We start from the raw sequence: 11122 nt of genomic DNA, 5'->3' as shown, positions 1-11122 counted from the left end.
GAAGTATTTAAAGTATAACAAAACAATTAAGATCAGATAATTCTAATTATTGTACTCCGTAGTTTTCATCATATTTAATGTTCATTACTAATTATAAAATGTTTGTTGATGGGACGTAACAACATAATAAGTAAGACCAATTACTAATAATCGTTTGGTCATGTTGCAAGAACAAAAATTTAAATATCTCCCCGCTGCTAGATAAAAATTACATTGCCCTTGCTAATTATTGTCATTTTTGGATCGGTAACTTTTACATTCGGATTGTTACGACGTTCAACCCCATGAAATGACGATATGTGTAATATTTTTTCAGTGAAATATTAAAGCATGCCAATAAATAGTAAAAATCAAAGCAATCATTTAAGCCAATCCAAACATATAAAAATATGTTCAAGTCCAATTGATCTACAGCATGTTAGAGGAATAGCAACATTTTAAAGATGATTTGTGTTGGAAAAACACCCATATAATTCTCATTTAGATGCTAAAATAGATGATACACAAGTCGATTAGGTTAAAATCAATAAAGAGCAAATTTGACATAACAAAGAAAAAGAAAAAGAAAAAAAAACGGATTTTTAACTAAGGGTTCGTTTGGTTTCGCTGCGGTTTTCTGGCTTTTAGTTTTTTGTTTTTCAAAATCACAAGATATATGTCATATAATGAATAAAAAAATTAGTCAAACTTACTAATATCATGATAATTTTGAAAACTGACAATAGAAAAGTGGAAATACCTTTTTCTTGTTTCCATTTTTTTGTTTAAAAAAGAAAATTAAAATAAGTGCCAAACAAGCCATAAGCTACTAGATTAATTGGTTAAAATTTTGAAGGGGTAGTATCACTACTCAAGACACGGGATCAAATTCCGTCTTATAGTCGCATCTCATATTAGCACGTGGGAATCACGTGGCCAGTTCGAAGAGAGAACACTAAAACGTACTGTAGAGAACCCTAAACCCCTGAACCTGGTACTTGGTAATGTAGGAAGTTGGGATTTTACAAACCCAAAACGCTCAAACTTTCACCATTTTGCAAAGTGCATACCACAATAATAATCAAGAGATAGAAAGAAAATGGCAAAGGAATTCGCAAAATCATCCAAAATCAGCCTTAAATTCAAAGGCAGAAGCAGTAAAAATGGAGACAACAATGGTGAATTTGATAAACAAGAAAAGGGTAAAAAAGGTTTCAGCAAAAAATTTACAAAAGAGAAGACTCATATTCGATCAAACCCATTAAAGGTATCATCTTTGGAATCCAGCAAGAAGAAATTTGGAGAAAAAAAGAAGAAATTTGAGGATTTTTCAGGCAAAAGCAGCAAAAATTTGGGGAATAATTTTGATAAGCAACCCAATAATGATGATAACAAGTATATCAGAAAAAACCCATTAAAGTTTTCTTCTTCGGAGTCTGGTAAGAACAAATTTGGGGATAATAGGAATAAATTTGAGGAGAATTCATCAAATGTTTCAATTTTGAGAACCGAGAGGAAGAAATTTGGGAAGAAAAATTCTGAGGATGATTCAGTGGAAGCTAAACCAAAGAAGAAGAAGAGAGTGATCAAGATTGATTGTTACGACTTTTCGAATAAGCGGCTTGATGATGGAAATGTGCTTAATGGTAAGGAAAATTGTTGTTATTTGTGGTCCAATTTTGTTTGTATAAGTTCAATTTATATCCATTATTTTAGCTGAATTAGATTGTCTGTGAATTTTAGAGATAACCAATCAACAGAAGAAGAAGGAAGAGAAAAAAGAAGAGGTTGACAAAGTGGAATTGTCAATGAATGCACAATTCAGGGCAATTAAACCTAGTCCTTCAATCCTTACATTTGTTGAGGACAATGTAACTTCCTTCGCTAATTTTGCTTAAATTTTTTGGGGGTTTAGATTATTGATTGTTAGTTTTGTTACTTTGATTGATTTTCTTGTGGGTTATTGTTTTGTAAATCTGTTTAGCTATTGGGTCGAAGACGTGATATTGAGCTGCGAAGGGTTGGCTATAACACTGAACTCTCAGCGCCATTGGATAACATACCCTTCTCCACAAGCACGGATAGAGAAAGAATTGAAGAAAGTGTATGTTCACTTACTGGGAGTTGCATTTTTGCCTTAAATCCTTTTCCCATTATTGAGGTCATTTGTTGCTGCTGAATATGTATGGAAAACTTTGCTTGTTTCGATCTTTATTTAGTAATGGTTGTAGATGTTACTCTAGCCTGTTAGCTATAGCATTGGAGCAAGTCTAGCAATATGATAAATTTTGTTTGCAATATATCTTATTGATGATAAAAATGAACTTTCTAAGCCTTGCAATTGGCTTTTTTTTTTTTTTTACTTATCAGCATTAAATCAAGTGAAAAACCCACAAGTTCTCAAAAAAAAAAAAAAAAAAAAAAAAAAAAAAAAAAAGTGAAAAACCCATAATGGATCCTATTAGCCATCAGACTATCATTATGTTTGCCTTCATTCCACTGTTCTGACTTTTTTATTTCAGGTATTCAGGAATAAGATGGAGTTTTTCGCAGCTGCAAAAGTTTCTTCATCATTTCCCCCGCCTGATCTTCCTGAGATTGCTTTTGCTGGTAACTTATTTCATCCTGTGTATATTCAAGTTTCTTTACCTGTCTAGTATGGTTGGAATCTTGGGATTGATGTTTGCATGGACAATGAAAACTTCTTGAGTTATGATGATGTTGCCCCATGCTACTGCTTTTATTCTCTAGCCATTTTGTGCATGTGCAATGTGCAATAAAGGACAATTTTGTAACCTATTTGGCTTATTTTAACTTTATTTTATATTCAAATTTGTAAAGATGCAATTCACCTTGGTCACTTTTTTTTTTAGGCATAAACCTTCAATTTTGCTTGATGGTGCTTGACTACTTGTACGCATTATATTTCCTTTGGGAAAATGGAGAAGAATAAGGCACCAAAATGATATCGTGTATTTCTCCCTCCTCTTTAGGCAGGTCTAATGTTGGGAAATCGTCTCTACTTAATTCACTTACCAGACAATGGGGAGTTGTTCGGACTTCCGATAAACCGGGTCATACTCAGGTTTCATTTTATCAACTTTAGACATTTTGCTTCATGCTGTAATGTTTGTATTTAGTCTACTAATAGTCAAGCTGGCTTTTGTTCTGCAGAGTATTAACTTTTTTAATCTTGGTACAAAGCTCAACTTAGTAGATTTACCGGGTTATGGCTTTGCTTATGCAAAAGAAGAAGTCAAGGAGGCTTGGGAGGATCTGGTAAGTATGCTACTGTACTTGCTAATTTTTCTTGTGTCAAGCTCCAGGATCACATTAATTTTTAGTCAAGTTCCAATATCACATTATAGAGCTTGTATAATATGTGCTGTACTCGGATCACCAAGCTGCATTCTAAAGCGGGAGACTGGGATATGACAATTTTTTTAGCAATTGTGAAGGTTTACAGTTTCCACTGTGACTGCTTTTTATTATTTTGTCCAAGTTCCTTCACTTGTCAATCAAGGATATTTAAACTTCATCCTGAAATATTGTTTCAATTCATTGCTATTACAAAATGCCTCCCTGGGATGCTCTAGTTAGTACTGTATGTGATCTTTGTAATATGCTCCTTGGCTTTTACCTTTTTATCTTGCAAGAGCATGCTATACCAGCGAGGAAGTGGGTGACTAACCGATGTGATTACAAAAAGTAAGAAATACAAAAATATGAGAGAGAGAGAGAGAGAGAGTTGAACAATGCCAACTGGCCATGTATAAATAGAGTCTATGGGTTAAGATAGGAAAAGGGTAGTGTTGTAATTTATGTCAGGTAAAAGTGTTATGCTTTTATAATCTGCCATTAGCATTGTTTTTCATTACATAATTTGGTATGGTTTGATAACTTGAGGTGATTCGGATTTGTATATTGTAGGTAAAAGAGTATGTTTCCACAAGAATTGGGCTAAAGAGAGTGTGCCTTCTAATTGACACCAAGTGGGGTATGAAACCAAGGGATCATGAACTTGTTCATTTGATGGAAAGGTATGTCTCTTTCTCTCTCTGTCTCTCTCCCTCTTGGAAGGTAAATGATCTCAACTTAACCAATTTCAGTCAAAATTTGCATGGCTCTTTAAGTTCAGTGATACTAGTATGCTATCTTTGCATAGCTTTGCTAGCATTAGTAAGGCTTTGCATATAGTATGACCAACACTGTTGTTAATCTCAAAATCATATTTTAAAACATCGGATTTGCTATTGAAAGTTAAGACTTCTAGCATAGTGATAAGTTAAAGGCCTTGGACTAGTCAGACTAATGGTGGCCTTCGTTCACTAACATGATTTCCTTCAACTTGTATCCTGATATTTTTTTTCAATTTTCAGATATCAGACCAAGTATCAAATTGTCTTGACAAAAACAGACACAGTGTTCCCCCTTGATGTGGCTCGTCGTGCTATGCAAATTGAAGAGGTGAGCACTTTGAAGTATCACCTTCCCATTATCCTCTATGAGTCTACGACAGTCTCTTTAAATAACATCGTATAAAAATCCATCTGTTTGTGTTTGCAGACACTCAAAGAACATAGATCCATTGTCCAACCTGTGGTATGTCTTTCTTGTACCAAGTCCATATTTATGTCTGTGTTTGTGAATATGAGATATAAAGGAATTGCGTTTTTTTGGGTTCTTCTCATTAATATTTGCAATTTTGCAATGCCTGTGGCAGATGATGGTCAGCTCAAGATCTGGAGCTGGCATTAGATGTTTGAGAACAGCTCTTTCCAAAATAGCGCAATTTGTGAAGCCTTGAACATTTTTGGATGGAAGTTGGGACTTTTTTTTGAGCATATTTACATGTTTAGGTCACTTTAAGTAGAGCCTTGAAAGTGCAAGACTTGGTCGACGCCTTTCAAATTGAGAACAGTCAGTTGAATGTAATTTCTTTATTTAATTCATAATGAAATTTGGCAACTGGAATTCAAATCACAATATATAGAAAGCATTTTAATTGTACAATTATAAGTGGCTTGTTGTCTCGCTTATTAACAAGCTATGGTACACTATCTCAATTCCATATCACCAAATGATTTTGGTTTAGGAGGATGATCTTTGACTTAAGTTCCTACTCCCTTAGTCTCTTTAAGGTAACATTTAGGCTCTGTTTTTTTTTGAAGAAAAAGCAATTGTCATGGAAAATCATTTTTCAAGGAAAACAATTGTCAATGAAAAACATGATTTTAAAGCAAGTTTTCTTTGTTTGTTTGATTAGAGGAAAAGTTAAGGAGAAAAGGAAAAATGAAGTAAAAGGAAATGAAGGATGGGAGGAGACTATAAGGACAAGTAATGAGTGAAGAGGAAAATGTGATATACCTTTTTTTTCCAAAGGAAAATGGTTTTCCTTTTCTAAAGTGTAATTTTCCACCTTTAGAAAAATTGTTTTCCATCTCTTATCAAAATAAACAAAGGAAAATAGAAAGATGAAGGAAAATCATTTTTTAGGAAAATGTTTTCCACGAAAACAAATGGAGCCTTAGAGTTGCTATTCCCTTAGTCCCGTTAAGGTATCATTTAGAGTCCCTTTAAGGTATCATTTAGAATCACACACTTCTAATGCAATATTGTAATAACAGAGTCTCGGTGTACTTGTTACAAGAAACATACAGAAATTTAACATTTGGATAAAAAAAAAAAAAAAAATCATATCATGATGAATCCGATTACATTAAAATCTCTTAAAATTTCAAACAGAACAATCAAAAGGAAATAGGGGGGAGTATATTGCTTATAATTCTTAAAAATATAAAATTTGGAAAATCAATGATCAAGGCTACTAATCTTCCAAGGAACACAATTGCACAATTCATTGTTTGTTTAAGCACAGTTGGCTTGGATTAAACTCATATATTTGACATAGTTTAAGCTGATAATACTTTTTTCACCTGTAAAACAAATCTTTCAACTGGGACTGGAGTCCTAGTATCCAAAACTACTTGTATGACAATCTCTATAAGACACAGCATAGAGGTAGTAGAAAATATAGACCCGTACTTACAGGTACTAGTATTGGCGTATTGCGTGGCACAATATTACAAGTATTATAATTATGCTGTCACAAACAATTACACTAAGGTTTTCCATGATGTAAAATTAATATCAATGTCCTACATTACAAAGTAGACTTGATTAAAAAAAATGAACTCCTTGATTAGACACAAAAGGTGCGAAAAAATCCTCATGTAAACACTTTGGAGAGGTTCAACTTCACATTCCAGGAGCAGCTTGTCATGAGCAAAATTCGCAAACATAACATTGGTTTTCTATTAGAAAAATATTATTGATACACCTATTGTAAAGCATCCTGCAGCCACCCATGGACTCAGCCTTTCACCTGATGCATATAAACAAGGAACACATGTCAGAAGCATATGGCATTTCCAGCAAAACTCGCCATAAGCACACATATGAAACCCATTGTATTACAATCAAGGAGAAATCAAGCACCATGCTTAACAGCAAAATATGGTAAAAGAAATTAGCTTTCCCTGAATATTGTAGGTTCACCACCTCATCACATATATAAGCACGAGTGTGCTTAAAAAACCATAAAAACAAACAAAGCCAAAGCTCATATCATTCACGTAGTATTAATCTCTTGCAGTAGGAGGAAATTATTCATTGCAGTATTTTTGGTAACTAAAGTACCTGGATAAACCTCTATTCTCTTGTACATTAAAAGATCAAACCTTGAGATATAAATGAGATAGTAGTAGGCAACTATTACATTTTACCATAAAATGCGGAAATCAATCATGTACATGTTTGATATAAACCTTCAAGATCAAATAAATCAATATGAAATTTTAGAATCATTATAAGTCAGCATTGCAGTCTGAAGAGGTAAACTGTGTAATGAAGGAGATAGAGTGGTACAGCCATTGCGTTATTGTATAATCAATGAAATCACCGGTGTTTTGTCAGCAAACTTTAAACAAAGATGAGCGAACGATTTAATATGCAAAGGATTCCATCAAGCCACAACTACAATACTAAGAGATAAAAAGGATACGCCATCACTAACAATTACAACCATATTCAGCGTACAAAATAAAACTATAACAAGCTTACCAATCCTAGCAGCCTTCCAAAAGAACCCTCGAAATCTGTAAGACCAGAAAATATTAGATGAAACCCAAAAAAAAAAAAAACAACACCTACGAAAAGTGAGATTACAACAAGACTAGCTCCTCCCTAAACAGTAACTTCAACTTGATAAGTTAAAGTGTTATACAGCTTTAATCCTGAAATGAAACAAGGCACTTTGAACATAATACAAGGTTACAGTCATGATTCAGATTTTAACTAAAAATATCCTTATTTCCTTATATAGAATGATGGTATGCTAAACATTACTAAAGCTCCAAAGAATTAGCAAGCACAACATGCCTTGCACAAGTAATATCCCAGAGATTCATCTGGTTCTGCAGTAATGGTTTACACAATAGTTTCTAATATGAAGCTTTATCTATTAAACAGTATACACATTTCTAGTCTTCACATCAACAAAACAAGATCCTCCTTTCTTTCTTTCGTTTTTTTTTTTTTTTTTTTTTTTTTTTTGAAGAAATTACATATGCATCAGTTATTGCTACGCCAATATATATGACAAGGCCCTCACAAAACAAAAATGGGTAAAACAGAACAAATATTAGGCTCAAGAAGATAATGGTGGTAAAAGCTAAAGAGCACAAGATTCAGCTACTTGATACTAATCTGGAAACAATGACAGGTCACACAGATTTCAGAGGATACAGTTGCTAGTAACTACAACAACCAACTTACCTTTCATGTGTTAGATATAAGCTATTATGATATTATCTACTCATAAAGAACCACAATAATATGCTTCATGGTCAAAGACATGCTCCCACATATCCAATCCTTATTTCACATCAGATCAGGGGAAAAAGAGGCCATTTGTCCATAAGCACATTGAGTAATAACCCAAGAAGCTAGTAATGGCCTTAATACAATAAAAGGTTTAAAAATCATGAAAGTGATTTCCCAATATTCCAGTATAGTTTACTGTCCAATCATGTGTGGAGTTTCAAGTATACAAGTACCTAGAGAAGCATATGCCTAACAATATACACATAACGCATGCAGCATGCCAAATTATAATAACAAATTTCTAATCTCTCTTTGCTTAATCCATGGCTAATTTGTATACAGAATAAAGACACATTATGTTGACAACATAAAATTAGGAAATTCCAATTCCTAATAAATGTCATTTGGGTTACACCAGTATGGAGTACAAGCTTAGTTCCACTATTAGTTGGATAATCAGCACACAATTAATAGAAGGTAGGACTAAAGATAACGACCAACTAGTCAACTACAGCTTCCTACAACCATGAAAATTAAAATAGTACCCCTCTTCAATAAGTGGCAATTCCTAATCCCTTGGCTGCTAACCAAACAAAACTAAAGGCATTCTAACAATCTATACAGAAATCAATTCCTAAAGACTGCAGCTTAGCAAAGTAAAGGCCTAATTTAACACAGAGATTGCTACATCTACCCACTGGATAATCTACCCATATAAATGGACAGTTAAAATCTATTTTACGTTACTTAGATTCCAGTAACTATTAATATCTATTTTACGTGGGTAGATTACCCAACGGGTAGATGAAGAATGCTCCATTTAACACACACAAACTAACATTCCTAGCTAATAAAATCATCTTAATAATTATTAGAGCTGTGGAGACAATAAAAAAATAAAAAAAAAAATAATAATAATAAAAAAAAAGAGTAGTCCTCCGACCTAATAGTTGCCACATAGTACTAAACCCTCAGTCCCTCACAACTAATGATAAGTCATGATTTCACTAAAAGATCCCTTACTAAATGTCATATCATTTTCATACTCTTCCCATTACTCTTCTAAATCAGAGAATCTAGGCATTGGTACTATGTGGGAGTTGGGAAAGAAGTACTCCGTATACATATATTAGAATCAACTCAAATTGAAAGGACATCATCCCAAAACCGAAGGCGTATTACATGCAACTTATAATGATCAAATGTCTCCAAGCTTCAGATATTCAAAATTCAAACAATGCAGCCGCTCAACTAAACAATGAATAAAACATTCACCAGCATTTATTCCTCAGGTTTAATCAAAGAACAAAAAAATAATTGAAAAAGAAATATGAAATCATACCCAGTTCTCTGTTCAAGAAGGGCAGGAAAATGCATCTTGATATAAGTGCATGTACAAATAACTAAAAGCACCACCGTCAAGAAAGAGTGAAAATTGAAAAGCGCCGACTGAAAATTTCCCCAAAAAAACCAATTACAAATTCGCCAAAAATTGACCAAACAATCAAAATAATTCTATCAATTGAGTAGATTAAAAAGCTAAAATTGAGTAATTTTACCATGATTAATGCTTCCTATTTGTGCTCAGGAACTCGTTCAGAATCTTCCAAAAAAACCCTAACCAGAGAAAATCAACTGTTTTCGAATTAGAAGAGATTTGAATATGTATACACATCATAGCATCAATATCAAATTGAAAAACACAGCGAAGAGAAAGAGAGAGAGATTACCAAAGATTAAACTGGAAAGATACGGGAAATTGAGAAGCGAAGAACCCTAGATTGAGAGAGAGGATGAGATCTCCGGTGATAGGTGACGACGGAAAAATCAAAAGAAATTGGTCGACTCCTTTTGTTGTATGTTCCTCTCCCACTCAATAATAAAAAGTTAAAAACCCACACAAACACAACTACACAGGGATTATATGTACGAGTATAGAAAATAAAAAACAAAAAATAGGCCCAAAATTTAACTTAATATTTATTCAAGCTTAACTAGACCTGGTTCTTTTGAGCTTTTGGGCAGATTAGGGAAGAACAGATTTCACCAGAGCAGAGCAAGACAAAGTTATAGCGTTATTTTTATTATTAGGTTAAAACCCATGCAATGCACGGTTTATATAAAATCTATTTTTTTTAATTTGTACATTTTTAAAAAAATAAATAAGTATAAATAAAAATTATGCACCTTGTACAAAAATATCTGTACTTTTAAAATTTTAGATTTTCATTAAAATTATGATATAATACCCGTTCAACGTTACCTAATATATATTTCAATATAGGAGTTTATTTATTAGTGTGCTACTTAAAATTATTTCATTTTTTAAGGATAAATTGATAGGTTGTAGTTGTAATGTAAAAACTTCTAATATTCAAATTTGAAAATTATTAAATATGATAGCTCAAAAAAAAAAAAATGACATCATCCTTGCATTTAGGCGGGAAATTTTATTATTATGAGAGTGACATGTGGACAGTGATGACGTCAACAACGTTTTGTTTTAGTAGTAGTAGTAGTAGTAGTAGTAGTAGTAGTAGTAGTAGTAGTAGTAGTAGTAGTAATAATAATAATAATAATAATAATAATAATAATAGTAATAATAATAATAATACTAATAATAATAATAATAATAATAATAATATTAATAGTAGTAGTAATAATAATAATAATAATATTAATTTTATTATTATTTTTTTTTTTAATATTATTATTATTTGATTTTTTTATATTTTTTTTACTCTTTTTATAACATTAGAAAATGTGTTAAATAATATAAAATATTAATTTATTATCAATTAATATTGTATATTAATTATTATTATTATTATTATTATTATAATAAAATATTAATTATTACTATTATTAAATATAAATTATTATTATCTATAAATATTAGTTATTATTATTAAATATTAATAATAATTATTATTATTTTTATTAAATATTAATTATTATTATTATTATTAATTATTATTTTTAAGCAGAGCAGAGTAGGGCAGAGAAGAGCAGAACAACTCAAAAGAACAGGGCCTAAGTAATGTGTAGTAAATAGTAAATTATTGCAATACTTCTTTTGGAATACTACAAACCCGTTTTTGCAATAATTTGTCAACACAAACCTTTTTAAAAGCTAGCTTTTGCAAATTGCAAAAAAAAAAAAAAAAAAAAAAAAACAATAGTTTAAACTCTGGAAAATTCAAATCATAATTTTTTTATTTTAAATTGAAACCTTAACCAATAATTCGGCTGTTGAGTA

The 11122-nt window shown here is 31.8% G+C and overlaps 2 protein-coding genes across 3 annotated transcripts; one reads left to right on the top strand and one right to left on the bottom strand.

Annotated features, from left to right (window-relative positions):
* The first annotated feature begins 940 nt into the window (after window positions 1-940).
* Window positions 941-4967, top strand: LOC110710749 (GTP-binding protein At2g22870-like). Its single transcript, XM_021889087.1, has 10 exons — window positions 941-1625; window positions 1723-1850; window positions 1964-2083; window positions 2502-2589; window positions 2973-3064; window positions 3154-3258; window positions 3910-4019; window positions 4359-4446; window positions 4546-4581; window positions 4703-4967. Exons 1-10 carry the CDS (start codon window positions 1079-1081, stop codon window positions 4784-4786), a joined length of 1398 nt encoding a protein of 465 aa, XP_021744779.1. The 5' UTR covers window positions 941-1078; the 3' UTR covers window positions 4787-4967.
* Window positions 4968-5969: 1002 nt separating this feature from the next.
* LOC110710758 (protein kish) lies at window positions 5970-9799 on the bottom strand. 2 transcript variants are annotated; one of them, XM_021889103.1, is made up of 5 exons: window positions 9594-9799; window positions 9423-9498; window positions 9206-9312; window positions 7102-7136; window positions 5970-6364 (listed from the first exon to the last, which is right to left on the bottom strand). In XM_021889103.1, the coding sequence occupies exons 2-5, from the start codon at window positions 9423-9425 to the stop codon at window positions 6297-6299; spliced, it is 213 nt and encodes a 70-aa protein (XP_021744795.1). In that variant the 5' UTR covers window positions 9426-9498; window positions 9594-9799; the 3' UTR covers window positions 5970-6296. The 2 variants fall into 2 exon arrangements, with proteins under 2 accessions (XP_021744795.1, XP_021744788.1); XM_021889096.1 differs by having other exon boundaries at window positions 9423-9480; window positions 9594-9798.
* Window positions 9800-11122: the final 1323 nt, after the last annotated feature.

The sequence above is a fragment of the Chenopodium quinoa genome, unplaced genomic scaffold, assembly GCF_001683475.1.
Source record: "Chenopodium quinoa cultivar QQ74 unplaced genomic scaffold, ASM168347v1, whole genome shotgun sequence".
Classification (NCBI taxonomy): domain Eukaryota; kingdom Viridiplantae; phylum Streptophyta; class Magnoliopsida; order Caryophyllales; family Amaranthaceae; genus Chenopodium; species Chenopodium quinoa.
Note: the sequence above shows the minus strand (reverse complement) of the source record. Positions and strands in the feature narration are given on the sequence as shown.